Raw genomic sequence first — 19,796 nt, 5'->3', positions numbered from 1 at the left:
GAAATTTGTGGCCATGATGCTATCTCCCCCATCATGACTTTGTTTATAGTAAAGAGGCAATGATTACAGCTGTATTTGAGTTGGAAAGAAGGTCAACTTTTTATAAGAGATTTTAAATAGTTGTGTCTTTTTTTCTTTTAACTTGTTTTTGCTACTGAACAGAAAGTGCACAGACCTAAGGATTTACAATTCAGCACATTAGCACAAAAGGAAGAACCATGTGTAACTAACACCTATGTCTGCAAATAGAACTATGCCAGCACTTCAGTAATTCCATTTACCCCTTCTCCTAGCATCATCCCTTTCTACTTCCCAATCTTAACCACTATTCTGACTGTTAGTTTTGCCTGTTTTCCTACTTCATGTAGTTGGGCTCAGATGGTGTGTGTTTCTTTGGGTCTGACTTCTTTTGTTCAACATATGCACATTAGATTTATTAATGATGCTGAATATAGCTGTGGTTTTATCATTTATTTTCTGTATAGTATTTCATTGCATGGATAAGACACAAATTTATTATCCTTTCTACTACTGATGCACATTTGGGTTGTTTCCAATTTTTGGCTATTAGAATAATGCTGTTCTGAAAATACTCATACATGTCTTTTGGTGCACATTTGTATGTATTTCTTTTGGGAAGAAAGAAGATTGAAAATGTTCAGTGTTCTTACTGTTCAGGGACCTAGGAACCCAGCATGTAGTGTTTTGTTGTTATTGTTGTTGTCCAGGTTTATTGAGTATAATTGGCAAATAAAATTGTAAGATAAAGGTACTAACATATGTATGTATAGATTGTGACAGGATATCCCCCCATCAAGTTAATAAACACATCTATCACCTCACATATTTACCCTTTTCTTTTTGAGAGAACATTTATGTTCTTTGCTCTTAGCAAATTTCGATTATATAATACAGAGTTATCAACTATAGTCACACTGTTATACATCCGATCTTCAGACTTTATTCATCTTGTAACTGCAAGTTTGTACCCTTTACCCAGCCTCCGCTATTCCACATGAAGTTCCACTTTTCTGTTGGGCACCCAGGAGTGGACTTGCTGGCTCACAGGGAACATGGATGCTCAACTGTCAAACCATTTTCTAAACAGATTTTACTCATTTATACTCCCACCACTTCCATGCATTTTTCCCTTTAACACAGTTATGAATATATTTTATCTTCGTTTTGGTGCCTAGGTTTTAAGCTAATGCATTCTTGCCTTCTACTTTCTCTTACTCTAACATAAAATACTTACATTAGGATTCCAACATGGTTGATAGTAGTTGATCCTGCATTTAAAATTTCATAAAACCTAAAGAATCCCAAAGTATACCAAACTATTCTGCCTAGCAATAAACTGAAGTGATCTGTTTCTCCATTCATTCATCAAATGCTTATGGAGCACCCATGAGCGATTTTAGATTTGAACCTGGAGATACAAAGGCATGTAAACAACGGAATGTAAAATTGAACTTCTGACCTCCAAGAAGTATCTACAGTAGGAAATGGCTCATCAGTAACTGTCTTCTCCTCTCTGGTGCCTCCCACGTTTCCAATCACTTTACCAGTACTTGCCTCTAGCCCAGGCTAGCAATGCACCATGTCTCATTAACCGCAAACACAATTTCCATCCTCTATTTCCCCTCTTTGGATAACTATCCCTAAGAGTTTCATTTTCTCCTTTTATGGACAAAAATCATATTCAGGACAAGAGCAAAACTGTTCTCAAAACTTAAGGAATTGTGGCAATATATACATTTCACATTTTCCCCCTGTATTTTAAGGAAGAGTCTCTGCATGTATTTGTGTATAATGGGCTTTTCAGACTACATTTATTTTGTGTAAGAAGATTAAAAATGTTCACCGTGTTCTTACTGTTCAGTATTTCATATTGTAAATGATCAGGAGAATACATTAGTTGTTAAGGTAATGTGCTCAAGTATCTTTGAGGTTTTAAGAAGGTATTACTGCTCCCAAAATAGCTTCATTTAGTCCTTTCCTCTGGTAGTATGAAACCAGTTTTTCTTGTGAACTGAACTGCTGCATCTGTGCAATACAATTCAAGCTCTGAGGAGAGTGCTTTAGGAAAATTGAGATTCTCTGTTATTTTTAAAATGGAGCATTAGTAATAAAATTAACCCCTCTTAAAATTAACCTTATTTAAAATTACTAGTAATAAAATTAACTTCATTTAAAATCACTGACTTAGATGTTTCCACAGTTAAGAACCACCAAAGGTCCTTTGTTGTATTGTTTTCCACAGGCCATTTCCATCTATCATCTAAAGAAAGGGCTGCAAGAAAAAACATGTAAGCGAAAGTAAAGTGGGAATAGCTGTCCTCACCACCCAAACGATTCCAACCTGTCCACCAATGGGGATTACCCTGAATTAATACGGACGCTTTTGTCCAAGTGCTACAAATCCACATCAAGAAGCTTAAGGAGAAAAGTGTCACTAAACTGAGAAGTCTAGCTTCAGCAAATTCAACTGAGGAACTCAAAAGTTTTACAACTCTCCTCCAGCAGGGCTGTTTCCTTTGGGCTGCACGATCTTCTCCACAGTGGATGCTCCAGCTTCAGTGAACACCCTTCTTGGTCTGTGTGCCCTTCAACATGGCCCTGCTTTCCATGTTCTAGACTGAGAAACTACTGAGGAAGGACCCTGAGTGGCCCAGATTAAGTCACACGCACAATCCGGAACCCATTACCTTGCCCAGGGGGATCAGGCACTATGTATGGCCAGGCCAGGAAGGTCTTTCGTTGGCAGGTTCAGGGAGAAGGAATAATCCTCAGACAAAAACAGCAAATGTTCAGCACAGCCCTCACGGGTGCTTCACGGGTATTAGTCATAACAGTAATGCTAGGGAAGGAAAGATATTGGGTTAAGCAAAACGAGGCACTGTATAAAGCCTGGGACTCATAAGGACTCCTAATTCATACCAGACACGTGTTCTGGGATGGACGTGAACTCACAGCAGATTCAATCCCATTTGCCCAATCTTTTAGGTCATGTAATACATGAAATTTCTCATTAAATGGCTAATTTATTCACTTTAATAACCACTTGACTGCCCCTGAAGTGTGTGATCAAAAAGTAAGGTGTTTGGACATTGAGTAATTATCTAGTATAGGATTAAAAATAATACAATACTCTCAGCTGGCTGTTTTCCATTTTGAAAATGAGTTAGTTATAATAAACAGCTACAGTGAGAACCAGAACCTATGTGGGACAATTATGTTAATAGGTCAAGCATGCTTCCATTTTAAGAAAACCTACCTCTTAAAATGTCAATCAGAATGTCATCCCTAGGATATCAGAATGTTTTGCCAAAGAGCGTTGAAATATCACTGTCCACCACTCTATTAAATGATGGGTTCTTCTTTTAAAACAAAATCTTGCCCTCACAAATACAAGAGGGCAGAATAAGAAGACAATGGAGTCCAAATGAGTGGACACAGTGATGTTCACAGAACAAGCACTATCATTGTGGTCCACTGAATAGTATTTTCTAAGTGCTAGGTCCATGGCAGTGGTAGTCACATAGGAATAGATTTGCCTCTGAGGGCATATTTGGCAATATACAGAGACCACTTTGATGGTCAGAACTGGAAAATTGGTACTACTGGCACCTAGCAGGTGAGGCCAGGGATGCTGCTAAACATTCTACAATGCCCGTGACAACCTCCACAATGAAGAAAGAACTGACCCAAAATGTCAATAGTGCTGAAATTAAGTAACTCTGGTCTCCAGCAAGGGGCAGGCAAAGGCAATATTTAAGACACAACTCCTGCCCCTGATAAAGGCATATCTAATTAGAGGGTAAGATAATGAGCTCACTGTATAATATATAAGTGCTAATAACAAGTCCTTCGCCAAGTGTGCCTTGAATGGTATCATGTGCTCTAGAAGGAAAAGCTACTGCTGGGTTCTCCATCAGAGCACCCTTCATGTTAGTAGCAAGGTGAATGTAGAGATTTGAAAGATTTGGACAAGCAACCAGAAAAGAATTTTTCGTGTAGAAGGAGGCAGAAATCCAGGGAGGAGGAAGAGCAGTGTCTTTTTTTTTAGTAACCAGACTGGCTACAGCAGGTGTGTGTGGGGAGCAAGTCTTAAGAAAAACATGCTTTCACCTGTCACTGGGATAATGTGGCCAGTAGAGTCATGGCTTTGCCTAGTGTTAGCTGGGCTGACACCGGTGTGCAAGGTGTAAAATTAGGATATCCCTTACCTAACAGTTATTGCTGCAAAAAGCAGGTACTGCTACATAGCAGAGTTCAAAGGGTGGCAGCTCCTAGAACAAATATTAAGAGACAGGTTGAGATATATTCCTAGGAGTATATCCCAAGAAATCAGAAACATCAGAAAGGACATATGCACCCCTATGTTCATAGCAACACAATTTACAATAGCTAAGATTTGGAAACAGCCTAAGTGCCCATCAGCAGGTGAGTAGATTAAAAAACTGTGGTACATCTACACAATGGAATACTACGCTGCTTAAAAAAAGCATAAGCGATGGATGCAGACAACAGGGGGTTAGGGTGAGGGCAAGACAGGGGTATGAGGGGACAATGGGGGGATAAAGACACATATGTAATACCTTAATCAATAAAAAATTGAAAAAAAATAAATTAAAAAAATAAAAACTGATAGCTAAATAAAAATAAAAGAATTTAAAAAATAAAAAACTGGTACATTTACACAATGGAATACAATGCTGCTGTAAAAAAGAAAGAACTCTTACCGTTCACAGCATGAATCTCTTGAAAACTAGGCAGATACGTCAACCTTCAGCTTTCTTTTCTATAGGCACAACTGGATAGAGCTGAGCAACTCTTGCTGCCTTTAACTGACTCCAGTTCACTACCCACTTGGATTTGTCTCATTTGTTTTATCCACCTGGCCCCTCTAGGTATTTGAGTTTGCAATTCCTGGTCTACTGGTACTATATCTGCTTTAATGACAATAACAATAAAAGCAGTAACAAAAAATAATAGCACACTGAGCACTTAGTTCCAGGCCGTTCTAAGTAAGCCACAACTAACTCACTATTTGAGGAAGTTACTACTGTTATACCATTTTACATATTAAAGGACCTGCCCAAAAGTCAATAGCCAGCAAGTGGGATAGGTAAGATAACCCATACATAAATGTGCAGTTAGCCAAAAATATCCCAAATTAAACAGTAAGATTCTATATGAACCTTTTTCTAAAAATAAGCCCCTCCACTTCAGCCACAAAGACTTGCGCTTTTCTGCAGTGGATGCACACACACACACACATACACCCCTGTGCAATTCTGTGTACCTATGCGAAACTAAGGCAACTCGTTTCCTCTCTCCACAAGGCATGTGGTAGTGGTAGACTAGTCCTTACCTTTATCTGCAGAAAACATAAAATGCACAGAAAGGACTAATTGCAAGAAATGTATGTTCTGACTGGAGAGAGGCAAAGCATTCAAAGGTGTTTAAGATTTAAAAAGAAACAAGTGGGTGGGTATAAACGAAAGTTGTAGAGCATATCCAAGGCTGAGGGGACGCAAGGAGCAGGACAAGGAGAGCCAGGAAAACATTGGCAGTGTTGCAGGAAGGGTTTGGAGGTGTGTTAAGATGTGTCTGTTAAGCAAACAGAGGTTTCCCAGAGGTCACCCTGGGCTATCTTCTAAATCATCGCTGGCGTGAAAGTTGACTTGGCTGAAGAAACATTCAGTGGAATAAACAGAATGAGAGAATTTGAAAGATCAGAGAGTATCTGACTACCTTGGAAAAAGCAAGGATTAAGGGGGAAGAAGCATGTGGGTCCTAAAGATGTTGATGCATGAAAGCATGAAAGTACGAGGCAGTCATGAAATAGGAAAAAAATACTTGAGTCAAGATGGAAATGGCACAAAGTATTAAAGTCAAGAATGTGGCGCTTACAGGCGAGATTTCAGAGGTGGTAGGGACGGTGAAGTCACCGGAAAGGGGAGGACCATGGGAGCAGGTGGCTAGGGATATAGTAGACATAGAGAAACTTTAAAGGCAGGGAAGTCCAGAAGCTGAAAAATGATGAGGAATGTATGCAAAATATTTAGAACTCAGCTAATCTTTTAGAAATGCCAATCCTAAAAGTAAAACTTGGAAATACAGGCAACATATTTGTTGTCTGCATATTAGAAGGATTCAGGTGAAATACTGCCTGACTGGCAGGCAGTGCACACAAACACATCGTATTGAATGCTGCAGAAACACGGCACAAAGGCAGACGGCAGTTCTGCACCCTACCTCCCTTCACCATGCCCATAGAAGTTACTTCTGCTTGAAGGTAGTTAGGGGTCTTGTTAACTACTTTTGTTAAAAGTAAATAAAACAGTGAGGAGCAAAAAGATCCAAATAAGTAGAATAGGGGGGCAAAAGGATTGGAGGAGGAGAAGATATTTCTTTATTTACATGGACTTTATTTTTACTTATACTCAAGCTTTTAAACAACAAAAATAGAAAACATTTTGAATCAGAGTATGCCTGAAAGCCAAACATTAAGATGGTGGCCCCACTATTTTTGAGCCCAGACGTGGGTTAAAATGGATTTTATGAACTTTTAAAGGAAATAGTCACAAGTAATCTACTTAGTAAGTAGGGTTAAATGTCAACAAATCTAAAATTTCAGAGGCGATATTTTATTTCAAAAGTAATAAATAATATGGTCACATAATAAATGGTGAATAACGATGGAAACTCTTAAAATTCTTACAAAAACTTGTAATTATTTCACAATTAGCTGTTCACATTTCTTATGACTTCATGTTTTCCAATGACGTACTAATGCAGATTAAAAATTAAAAACCTTAATTCACCAATAGTGACATAACTTCAAGGCTGAGAAAAAGCACTAGTCACAAAGAATTTCCAGTAAACATTAATCTAGCAATCCAAAAAGAGCTGTTATCAATGTGAGAAGTCCTAATTATAAATAATATAGCTGTGTATTTGTCTAAAGACCAATATAGACCTAACTTCAGCAAAAACACTTGTGAAAAAAATTATATATACCTCTTTTGTTCAAGACACAATATAAAACTTGAAATAATTCCTCTATTTAATAAAAAAGGAGACTCCTCAAGAAGGTTCATAGCATCTCATTAACAATGCAAAAATGTTAAACTGAAATGGCTTATTTATTTTGGTCAGTAAAAATCATAACAGTTCTATGACAACTGGAAACATTATCAGAAAAAAATCTGTCAATGAAAAAAATCACTGATTCAGTAAGTATTTAATCATTTTATTAACAAAATATATGCCAGAAATACATTCCTCTCTGGTGAAACTTTTCAAATAATTTTATGTGGAGAGCCTTGACATGTATCAATTATATAAACCATATTAAAATGAAAACAGTTTTAAAATGTACAATACAAACCAGTACTTTGTACAATTCTCTATAAAGTTCAATAATCAATGTAAAAAATAATTTGTTTCAACTGAATATAAGGCATGTTCAGTTTCTGTAATTTTGTAGAATTACTTTTTTTGCTTTGTTGGAGACTTTTCTCTCCGCTGGTCCTGATTTTTCTTTGATTCTCTGGATTGTTCAGAGTGTCTGCTAGATTTTTCCCACCGCCTCTCAGCACCATTCTGATACCTATCTTCATCGCTTCTAGAGTCTGAATGTTTTCTATTCTTTTCTCTTGACTTTGATCTGTCTTTTCTTCTAAATTTTTCACTGTCCTTATTTCGGTATCTATGCTCATTTTCAGAAAAAGAATTTCTTCTCTCTCCTCTCCTCTTTTTCAGATCACCATACTCATTTTCCAAATCTAGATGCATTTCTTGGTCTCTATCATTGATGACTCTACTGTAACTATTTCGTTCAGAAGGAACACCTCTGTCTGAAGTGTATTTTGTTACAGGATCTCTCCAATTTGGATCCCTTGAATTTTTATCTCTGAGTTTTTCTGATCTCCTTTCTCTTTCAGTCCTTGTTTCTTGGTGCCTTTGCTCTGATCTTCTTTCTTCTTGCTTCCTATCATTTATTTGTTGTTTCCTGATCAGTTTATCTACTTCTCTGCTTCTGGTGTTCCCTTGTCCCTTCTTTCTTATAGCTTTAGCTGCACATGTAAAATGAAATATAGTTAGTTTAACTTTAATCTTAATTTCACGATTTGACAATCACATTCATTAATATAATGTAGGTTTACTAATTCAGATAAACTGGATTCAAAGCTAAATTTATTGAATGAAAAGCCTAATGACAGAACATTTCACAAAATATTTGAGAGTATACAATATGTCAGCATTAGTTACTGAAGTACTGTTTTGATCGTTAGACTCAAAATAGTGAACAGGAACTTTAATTACAGCAAATACTGTAAAATCTTTTATGAAGCAACTAAAATAAAACATTTCCACTTACAAATTTTATTCGAAAACAGAAATTCCAGTCCATGTGAGTTATTGATACAAAATATTATATCAGATTTGGTACATAATCAAAATACTAATGATTGATCACACACACCAGCAACAATCACTTCCTAAGTGAGAGGAAGTGGGATGACTGGGTTGGCCTAACAGCATAAACATATGTATTTCAAATAAACTTCTTCCTATAAAAACAAGTTTTGCTCTTTAGTGCTATTAGAGAAGCACCAGCTGTACTAGTAGGAGAAGCCAGGGTAATATATACAATCACAGGCTTCATATGAGCCACTATGGGTTGATTTCAAAAAAAGCCTTGAACATCTTATTTTACTGATGTCATCACAAATATAAATGTTAAGTAATTACAATAAAATAACTTACCATTTTACGCTATAAAACAAATTTAACTGCTTTATCTGTGATACTTAGTTTGGGTACATAAATCAAAGATGCTGAGATGACCAAAATTTCTGTTGCATTCGTATGTGTACAGAAAGAAGAAAACAGGGTGGAAGATCATCTACCCTCATCCTACTCCACCTAAATCTCTGTACCAACCTGTATTTCCTCGGCCAAATGCCTACCCTTGACAGTCAGTCGGTTTGCCACTAAGGATTTATTTCTCTGGTTCCTATCAAACAACTCAGCTGAGCTGCAGAGCTACCCAAGCAGAAACCATCTGGCTCTGTGCGAAATCATGTCCCTCTGACCCTACTCTGACACTGCTCTCACTGCTTTGTTGACATTCAAACCTGTGCCATATAATAATGTGCAATTTCTTCTCTCTTTGGTGTCTGCTTTACAATTTTCCAAATTGGGGGCAGTTCATGTTGCTTTTATGCTATATCATATTTTATTAATAAAACTGGAAGCTCTCTACTGAAATTGTAGGATGAGGCAAATTAATTTTGAATCAGCAAGCTTCCTTATTGCAGAAATCCATGCTGTGTTATCATCTGTTCTCAAAACAGATATCATGAAATAACAAATTCTTTAGAATTAAAAGAGGTGAATGTTAAATGAACAATGTTAGCATATTTCAATTCAAGAAGACTTCCTGTGAGCAAATGGAATCTTGCTCTAATAATATAAAACACTGAGAGTCCCACAGTTCTTGCTGCCATATAATATGTAAAATACTTTGAAGTGTAATAAGCCAGGGAATGAGAAAAAAAGACCAAACTTCCAACCTTCTAAGGCTATAGGGAAAAGTGCTCCCTCTCTGAAACAGAGATGAAAATACTATATGAGAGAAGAAAGCAGAGCTGACCCTGCAGAAAACAACACAGAACTTTTCAGAAAATAGCACATTTGAAAAAATCCTTTACTATAGCACTTTCAGTTCCAAGTAGAATGAAGAAGGCTGTAGACCAGTTGAAGAACAACTACAAATGCTGGATATAAATTTAAAATCTCTGCTTAAAGGAGGTAAAGATCTTGAACTTGAGATGCTATAAAGGAAGGCAGTGCCCTTAAGAAAAGGGATAGGGGTATGTCCAAGGAACACAGGAGTCAACTTGAAGGAACTCCTAATTGCCAAGGCTGAAATGATTTTAACAGCAAATAAAATACAGTATTGGATTTTAACCCACAGAAAAAAATAAACATCCATGAGTCCACAGTGATAAAATATAAAGTAAAATTATTAAGTAAATAGGGGAAAGGGACAACTCTTTCTTACAGAAGAAATTCAACTATTAAATGTAGAAAAGAGACAAGTAGAAAAATCATCATTTGGCAAACACCAAGTTCTTTACTTAAAAGCAGTATTAAGTGTTCCAGACAAAATCCAAAGATGGATGCTAAAAATGGAGAGTGAAAGTTAGAGATTTGCGTAGCATCAAATTATCTCCCTGCATATCTAATTTATAGAGAAAAATCTTTCCATTTCCATGAAGAAATTCAACAGACATCACCTTAACCAAGTCATCAAAGTCAATGTCACCAACAAGATACACCAATATTATAAATTCCTCAATGAGATGCACTAAGAGCACATAATTTCTATGGTATTCTAGCCAAAAACGCACATTCTCTTTATATAGCTGTACACTTATGAGATACGCACTAAATGTGTGATACATGTCAATAACTACCATCAAGTGTCACTATTAAAAAAATTAAAATTTCTTAAAACATAAACAGCAGGAAGGCTACTGTCAACTAGATTAGACATTATGAATGGTATTTCACTCACCATTCAAATAAATATTTACCAATGAAACATCTTCATTTCTATGAAAAGGCTTCCAAAGGTAATCTTAGCATTGTAAATGTTAAAATTTACTACAGACTGCAACAATGGTCGATGATCATTTATATTAACTGTGGCTTTTAAACAACTGAACTCTAAAATAAATATAAAATGCAATTATTTACTTCTCTCATTGTAAACATCACCAGCAATGTACTTGTTAGAAAAGAGCACGACGGGTGATGGGTTTCAATACCTGAGGCAGAGCTCTGACTGCTGGCGGATGAGGAGTCGCTGTCTTCGCTGGAAGACTCTGAGCTGCTGTCACTGCTGTCCGAACCAGAAGCAGAGGAGTCGGACTCTGCCGAGGAGGATGCGGAAGAGGAAGAGGAGGGGGAGGAATTATTTGGCTCGATTTCTGGTTTCTGTGTCACAATGACCTTTGGTGTATTTTTGAGATGCTCACGCAATTCATCCCTAATTAAAAATATAATGTTAGATTTTGCTTAGAAGGAAATTAGGAGATAATTTTGTAATTGAAAATAAAATTCTAAAAATAATCCTTACGTTAAACCTCCAAGACCTATAGAAGTAAAAAAGTTGATGGCAAAACGAGTGTTTCTGGGATTATCTCGGGGTAATAACCCTTCAAAGAATGGCTGTAGGGTTCTAAAAAAGAAAAGAAAAGAAAATGAACAAAAGAGAACAGATTGCTGAAAGATAAAGTTCTTTACTTGAAAGCAAAATTCTCATACAGTCACTTTTCAGAGTTTCTATGTATTAAATTAGTAAATAAAATACAGCCAAGTAAATGATTTATATAATTTATTAGGTTAGGCTACATGGTATCAAATGAAATGAGTAAGGACACTCATTAATTTACTAAACTTGATTTCTATAATTCTACAACAAAGGTTTAAAAAAACTTTTTCATATTTACACCAACACGGAGTAGATACATGTATGTAACATACAAACATATATCTATGTTCATATGTACATGTATATATGTGAATGTATATACAGAACAGTAAAAAAATTCTCCATATATATACATATACACACACACACACACACACACATACATACACACACACAGCACTGTGCAAGGCACTGGGGAAAGAGAAAAAGTATCAACAAAAGGGAGAAATCATGTTTATTCAATGACCTATTGATAACATATCCTTATTATTTCTAGGAAGGGGCACGAACAGAAAATATTAACAATATGTGGTTTTGAGTACCATAGTGAATGACTAACCAGCAGGGCAGGAAAAAGTGTTTCATAGAAAAAGGTGACAAATAAGAATGAGAGTTTGCTGGACAAAACAAGGGAGGAATTCCCTGCTCTGGAAATAGAGGTAACGAGGCGCGAATGAGCCAGACCTGCTTTACTCTCTGGGCAATGTTGATGTGGCTGGAGCACAGCGCACTGCAATGGGCTTCACTAGGTGAGCCTGGGAAAGGAGGCAGGGACTAAGAAATGAGTATACAAAGCCCAGGAAAATGGATGGAATAACACAGAGCATGCAGAACCAGGACAGACCTATGGTGTACACTGGAGAGGAAGGCTGAGGATAAGAGAGACTGAAAGGAGTAAGGTAGAATGGGAAGAAAATGAGGAGCCACAGTGAGCATGTGGTCAACTCTGTAAGTGAGGCTGAGGAGTCAAGGGACATGAAGACTGAGGAAGATGACTTGACTTGGCAAGCTGTCACTAGAGAATTGAAAGGACTGTGAATGGAGAAGCCAATGTGAGCAGCAATGGGCAACCTGCACAAATAGCAGATGAAGCTGGAATAGAGGTTACATAATAGTCCTGGGACAAGACCCTAGTACAGTGTAATGATACATTACATATTCATCTGTATATATTCACAATTGTCAATGATAATAAAAAAGTTAATTATCATTCTAAGGCTCAAAATTAGGGTGAGAACTCTAAATACTCATTACTGAAGAACTCCAATGAGCATACAAAAGTAATTTTCTGGGTTTTAACTAAATTAAAAGAGGCATTAATTCTGTGTTTTCTCTACTGAACTAAAAACCATCATTAAAAACTGCATGTTGTCCTTGGCCACACATGAGATTCAGAATGGTAAGTAATGAAAAGTCCTAGGGGCATAACTCTTGCTTTAGCAGCCCAGGGTTGACATGTCACTGAAGTGAAGGAAAGCCCCGGAGGACAGTAAGAATAAAAAGTGCTTAATGATAAACTTACTCATCCTTTAATCTTGCATTAAGTTTAGGAAGACCCATGTATTCACACAGTTCTTGGAAAAATATTTTAACAAAAATCCTACTGGAGGACGTAGTGGTTTCTTCACTCAGCTTTATACATTCAAGAACCTGAAAATTAAATGAAATAGACAATTTACTTTTGTTCAAGAGATTAACACAAAGTGACCAATATTCATACTCAAACTTTCTCTTGAAATGATAATTTAGTCTCATCTTCAATCAGAATTATCTCTGAATAATTTCTCTAGTGGCGATATGTACTATTTCCTGGCAAAGATTAAGACAATTTCTCTGTGCTAATTTTTAGAATGTTAAAATGCTACAGAAATAGAGTTCATTCTCTTTCTCGAGTACTGTGCTTTTTAGAGCAGGAATATATTGTCTTGAGTGTATAACGGTGCAGCAGAGATTACTAGCTCCTAAGCCTCATCAAAATGTGTGTATATGAGGTTTTGAGGCAAAATGCCACATAGAGCGTTAGGCTATAGTTTTGTACAGCACATGTAATATGCGACAAAAGTAAAGACAGGAAGAGTGATAGTCCATCCTGAATAGTAAGACTGAGGCTTAAAAATTGAAGCTCATGTTGATGTTTTACAACAAACAAAAATAAAAGCAACCTCCAGCTTGTTGAGTTATGTGTTCTAGGAGCCCTGGTGCTTCAATTGTAAAATTTTAATTTCATTTTCCCAAAGAGGGGAAAAATAAGTTTAAAAAAATTACGATTTGGCTCCTATGTTAGCTTACAAAATGCTACTAATGTAGCTGGATATACTTAGTACTTAAAATATTACAAAAATCTACCCAATGTTTATAAGCTCAATGATGTTGTTTCATTCTTCCATTAGATTCTGGTAGTCAATGTGATCCTCTTCTTTCTTTCCTCCAGGATGCAATTTCTTTCTATTGCTGGCTGAATGAACAGCAGTTATATAATAAATGCCAGCTTAATGAATGCATTTCAAATTGTAATCAAGCGTACATTGACTCATTAAGATACCTTTCCTTGTACTAACTATGGTTATAAGAATTCCTCCCTAATGCTTACCCAAATTCATTGTCTGCTAAAAAGAACATGTCTTATTAGGACAAACATTTCTCTCATGTCTCTCAGGAAACAAGCAGTAACTCAGCAATGCATGACTACCAAACCTGGGTGCATATTAACATCAGTGTGTACACATGTATGTGTACAAAGATAAAAATCTACTATCATTTCCATGAAAATACAGCCATCGCTATTAAAAAGCACCAACATGTCTAAACTTTTAATATCATCCAGAATGGTTACATGCACTTAGCTTTTTGATTCCATGTTATATGAACATAATCTCAAAGACAGCTATTATAATAAAAGTTTGCTACACATTTCATTTTAAAGTACATTTCCTACATAGGAAAAGTAAGGGTATATTATACTTAATACACATTTGAGAATAACAGGAAATTAGGAAGGAAGTATAAACACTGAGCTCCATCTACTTACACTCCATGGAAGTGAATCAGTGTATAGAAGATGAGCAAACATCTTAGCAACATTTCTCAATTTGTTTGTTTCCAAGCGATGGATGGTATCATACTGTTCTTTGAATATACTTTCAAAGGATTCCATGTACTCTTTCTTTAGCATGCAAAATCGCTATTAATTAAAAAAAAATTGAGAATCAATACCATTATGAGCATATTAAATTCTTCTAAATTTACTGAATCGAAAGTAAATATTTTGTACATCTTTTTGTGCTATTTGATGAGATGCTCAAATAAGAAATGGGGTGACGCTGGATCATAAAACCATATAGGTTTCAGCTGTACAATTCAATAAAACATCATTTGCACAGTGCCTTGTGTGCCTGTCGCACTAAGCAAAGTCTCTTTCCTTCTCCATTTTCCCCTCTTTTGCCCACCTCCACCTATCTCCACCCCTCTTTCCATTAAGACACTGTTGTCTTAAGAATAGCCTTAGTGATTCCATTAAATTCCAATAAGAAAAAGAAAGCTAGAACTCACTCCAGCTAATAAGCCGAAAAATTTCTCATATGTTCTTTGTTGAGCACAGCAATCCAGTATCATGTTGCAGAGTTCTTTCTATTTGGGAAACAAATAACAATAATGATTCAAAACACAACGAATTCATGTTGTATGAATATTTATCAATATAATAGAGACATCTAAAATTTTAAGTAAGATTTTTTTTAAAAAAAATTCTAAGACTGCAAATTTTAGTGATTAAGACAAAAAAATTAATCTATGCTAAGAGTAGTTTTTTTAAAGCCTTCAGTCTGGCAGACAGTTTCCATATGTCATTCATGCTAATTAGACTGATTATAAAATTCTAAATTTATGTAAGTGTGAATCACTTTAAGAGAACTTAGTATGTGCCCTCCTGGTGTGGCTCAGTGGTTGAGCATTGACCTATGAACTAGGAGATCATGCTGTGATTCTCAGTCAGGGCATATACTGGGAATTGAGTCCCAGTGTGGGGCATGTAGGAGGCAGCCAATCAATGATTCTCTCTCATAATTGATGTTTCTATCTCTCCTCCCTTGCTCTCTGAAATAAAAAATATATATATTTTTAAAAAGAGAACCTAGTATGTATATGAAACAGACATATCCAAAAAGATATTGAATAAACTGTATTCTAAAAAGATTCCATACAGAATTCTTTTAAATATAGGTCACCAATATAACATCTCACTAATACACCTAAAAATTAAGCTATACACCTTTCAAAGTTTTAAACTCCATTATTAGGAAATATATTTAGTTTAGTATGGAAAAAGCAGAACATTATGAGTCTTTACAGAAGCGTAAATTCAAAATTTACTTAAATAACGCACTGGTTAATAAAGAAAAATATATTTAAAAGAACAAAGAAAAAGATCTCTATGGCTGAATTTTCTAGCCTCAAAACAAATGTTTTACATACAGATCTATCTACAGCTTAATCTATACAAATAGATGGAATCATTTCGTAACTGCTGGAATAATATATTGTTTAATCAGCTATGTATATGCCTTGAAAATTCCTCTGTGAAAATTCTGTTAAGCTAGTAAGTCCAAGAATAAATCCAGGATCAAGAAATATCATTCTAAATTATTTATAATGAACAAATACTATTTATTAATTCCTGAAATAATCCTAATGAAATATGTATTGATTATAGCAATTTTATAGATGAAGACATTCAGGCAACAACGACAAATCAATGGAGACAAAATAAAAAAGGCATAAATTCATTTTCTGACCACTGCTATAGAACTGACTCATTTTTTTCAACAAAATACTTCTTATTGGAAAGTTTAAAATTATACTTTTCAAACACAGTAACTGCAATATATTTGCTTTCTATAAGTAGAAAGCAAGCTTATAAAATATAATGTATAACCTTTTCAGTTCATTTTTTTTACTTAATTTATCTTTATATTTTCAATGAGCAACTTTGACATTTTGTCATATTTAATAGCATGAGCTGCAACCTAAGTAGATATTGTAAACACTTTAAAAATTAGGTCAATATATACTTACTACATCTATTTATGTACAAGGGAGAGGAAGGGGACCCTGGAGAAGCACAGAATACACTCTAGATCAGCCGTGGGCAAACTACGGCCCGCGGGCCAGATCCCGCCCGTTTGAAATGAATAAAACTATTGAAAAAAAGAACGTACCCTTTTATGTAATGATGTTTACTTTGAATTTATATTAGTTCACACAAACACTCCATCCATGCTTTTGTTCCGGCCCTCCGGTCCAGTTTAAGGACCCCTTGTGGCCCTTGAGTCAAAAAGTTTGCCCACCCCTGCAGATTGTTCTGTCCAGGAGGGTAGCCTGAAGCCACATGCAGCTATTTAAGTTTAAATTACTCGATATTACATGAAGTTAACACTTTAGTTCTTTGGTCACACTAGCCACACTTAAAGTTTTCAAAAGCCATTTGTGAGTAGTGGATGCTCACTGGACACAGGAGAATATAAATATTTTCACCACTGCACAAAGTTCTTTGGGAGAAATCTGTTCTAGAAGTTGATAATCTATATATAAAATAAGCTACTCAAAGGCCTCACTTCACAATACAGAGTAATTTTTAGATATCTTTATACTGACATATTATTATTTTTTAAAAGATTAGTCACAAGTTACCTCAATTAAATAAATGTATGAGTTTTGAAAAGATGTACTTTGTCAAAATTTAGAATAGTACTAAAAACTGAAAGATGTTTTTCTGACTTCTGCCTTAGTGTGTTAATTTTATATATTAAAAGGCATTTTCGGCTTTACCAACACTGTATTTTACAATAACATAAGAGTTAATCAGGCTGTAAACACTGTAATATGGTAATGTGCTGATAGCATTGCTAATAAAGCCAGCACTAGTTATAAAACAAATTACTTTCTTCCCTAGACTAAATGCAATTACAAGAGTTATTCCCTGTGGCTTATAATAATTAAATATTTTAACATTTTAATTAAATATTATAGCAGTTTTAGGAGAGTCTTTTGAGTGCCTAAAAATAGATGCACTAAGACATTCATCCAAATGTTATCAAAATATATTGAGGTTAGTCCTAATATTATCCTCTGGATTAATATTAATAACATTTATAATGACTTAATTATATCCTCAAATAATGTGACAAGATCATACAGTAATTTCAGTTTCAAGTATAATTTTAAAGGTTAATTCACAAATTTATTTCTTTCCAATGACAACAATCAAGTGAACCTAGAGTATGAATAGGTACACTATTATTAATATACTAGAGGCCTGGTGCACAAAATTCATGCACTGGTAGGGTCCCTAGGTCTGGCCGGTGATCAGGGCTGATCGGGGCCATCCTTCCCCCAACTGCCGGCTGCCTGCTGGGGCCTTCCTTTGTTGTGTGCCGCCCCCTGGTGGTCAGTGCACTATGTAGCGAGCAGTTGAACTCCCAGTTGGTCAAACTCCGAGGGGACAATTTGCATATTAGCCTTTAATTATATAGGATTAGTAAACAAACTTTAAGAGGAAAAAATAATTTTTAATTTGAAAATAATAATTTATTCTCAAAATTCCATATTATGGCATTTCAAGAATAAATCTACATTTTAGAACAAAGTTTGGCAAAATTTTTCTGTAAAAGGTCAGATAGTAAATATTTTAGATTTTGGGGGCCATTCATTGGTCTCTGTTGTAACTAGTCAGTTCTACTGTTATAGGGCAAAAGAAGCCATACACAACCAAAGGACATGGCTGTATTCCAATAAAACTTTATAAAAATGGGCAATGGCCTGGGCCACAGTCTGCCAATCCCTGTCACAGATCATATTTAAAGCCTTAAGACATACTCTCTCTCTCCCATTTGTTTTTGGGAGGCAACCTAATTTTTGGAGGCCTTGCTTTGGCAAGGCTGAAAATAAAAAAAAGCCTTAAGACAAAGGACTTACAACTAACGGTAACTTAGCTCGGATAATTAAGATCTTTTAGAAGAACTAGAAACCAAACAGCCTGTTAGACTCTAGCATCTGTACTGGGTCTAGCACATGCAAAGCAAGGTGTGAAAAGCAAAACCGCAAAGCCTTGGTTCAGGTTCCAAGAATCCATCTGTAATACTGTCAACAATAAATGTATAAATAAAGTCTAGAGGGCCTGGGAGTAACATACACAAGAGCACAACTAGAAAAAAGCAGCCACGATAATCTATTTAGTCCAGTCTTTATTATCCTGAGCATTAGAGGTCTATGATACTTTGAACAGTGAGGTATGCTCAGTTATAAGACTATATAAATCTTAGGGGCTAAAGGGGGTCTAATATGTACTTTATAGATATTAAATACCTGACACTTTGCAGAGTGCCTGACAAAGTGTATATGCTGAATACAATTTGTTGAATGAATGAATGAAAAAACTGATATAGGTTTTCTATAATTAATGTAACAACATGTATACATTGATCTTTATAATTTCTATCTGAAAATGTTTTAGTACATAAAGCAGATAGAGCAGATATTTTATTAAAGAACAAATTTCCTATTGTATTTAAGCCATATTTTGATTTACAGTAATCACTTAGAAATTTATGTAAAGTGTAGTAACCTCCTCCCTTTCCCACATTGCATTCAAAGCAGCCAATTTAATTCACTAGGAGTAACATATATGAAACACACCAGGACTCCTAAGTTTCGAGTTATTTTAAATTTTTTGAGTTATTTTACATTTTGATTATAAGTTTTAGAAAAATCTAAATTTAAATAAAGACTTAGTACTAAGTTGTAATTTCAATTCATGAAATCTATTAATTGTCCTAAACATTTTTATAACCAATATATTTCCTAATTGGAAAAAAAATTAACTTACTGTTTGGCTTTCAGGAAATTCCATTTTCAGCAATTTGTGAGCACATTCTTCAAAATCTAAACTGCAGAGATAAAATGTTCACAACCGTTGAGTTAAAAACTTGCAGCGTAGTTAAATTGTAGTACTCTTATAAAGAAACTTAAACAGTTGTATTAAATACTTTTTATTATAATTTCATATTATATTATACATATAAAATGGATAAATCTTAAGTTATGCTAAGTGAAAAAGTCAAACATTCCATTTATATAAAATTCCGTTTATATGAAATCCATATACAAAGAAAAGTAGATTTAAATTTTTATTACACTGCTAAATTATTTCCACTTCTCTCTAATCCAAGTCAGGAAATGGTAGACGATGCTCCAGGAGCCCAGCATGACATCGAGTGCTTAATCACCATTGTTACAAGTGATCTTGATTCATACCCAAACATGGGGCTTCTACATTCATATGCTTCACCTACGACAGTGGTCGGCAAACTGCGGCTCATGAGCCATATGCGGCTCTTTGGCCCCTTCAGTGTGGCTCTTCCACAAAATACCATGTGCGGGTGTGCATGTACAGTGCAATTGAAACTTCGTGGCCCATGAGCAAAAGTCGGTATTTTGTGGAAGAGCC

At 35.4% G+C, this 19,796-nt stretch overlaps 1 protein-coding gene across 2 annotated transcripts in view; it reads right to left on the bottom strand.

Moving 5' to 3' along the window:
* Window positions 1-6,635: 6,635 nt before the first annotated feature.
* Window positions 6,636-19,796, bottom strand: part of CWC22 (CWC22 homolog, spliceosome-associated protein) — a 56,359-nt gene continuing 43,198 nt past the window's right edge. For both annotated transcript variants that reach the window (XM_015561955.1, XM_006760559.2), the window contains 7 exons: window positions 19,176-19,236; window positions 14,846-14,923; window positions 14,325-14,477; window positions 12,819-12,946; window positions 11,162-11,263; window positions 10,851-11,071; window positions 6,636-8,087 (listed from right to left, as the gene is read on the bottom strand). In XM_015561955.1, coding sequence (XP_015417441.1) covers window positions 7,501-8,087; window positions 10,851-11,071; window positions 11,162-11,263; window positions 12,819-12,946; window positions 14,325-14,477; window positions 14,846-14,923; window positions 19,176-19,236 — 1,330 coding nt within the window. In that variant the 3' untranslated portion in view covers window positions 6,636-7,500. The remainder of the gene's footprint in view (window positions 8,088-10,850; window positions 11,072-11,161; window positions 11,264-12,818; window positions 12,947-14,324; window positions 14,478-14,845; window positions 14,924-19,175; window positions 19,237-19,796) is intronic.

The sequence above is a fragment of the Myotis davidii genome, unplaced genomic scaffold (genome assembly GCF_000327345.1).
Source record: "Myotis davidii unplaced genomic scaffold, ASM32734v1 scaffold370, whole genome shotgun sequence".
NCBI lineage: Eukaryota > Metazoa > Chordata > Mammalia > Chiroptera > Vespertilionidae > Myotis > Myotis davidii.
This window is presented reverse-complemented; position numbering and strand designations above follow the sequence as displayed.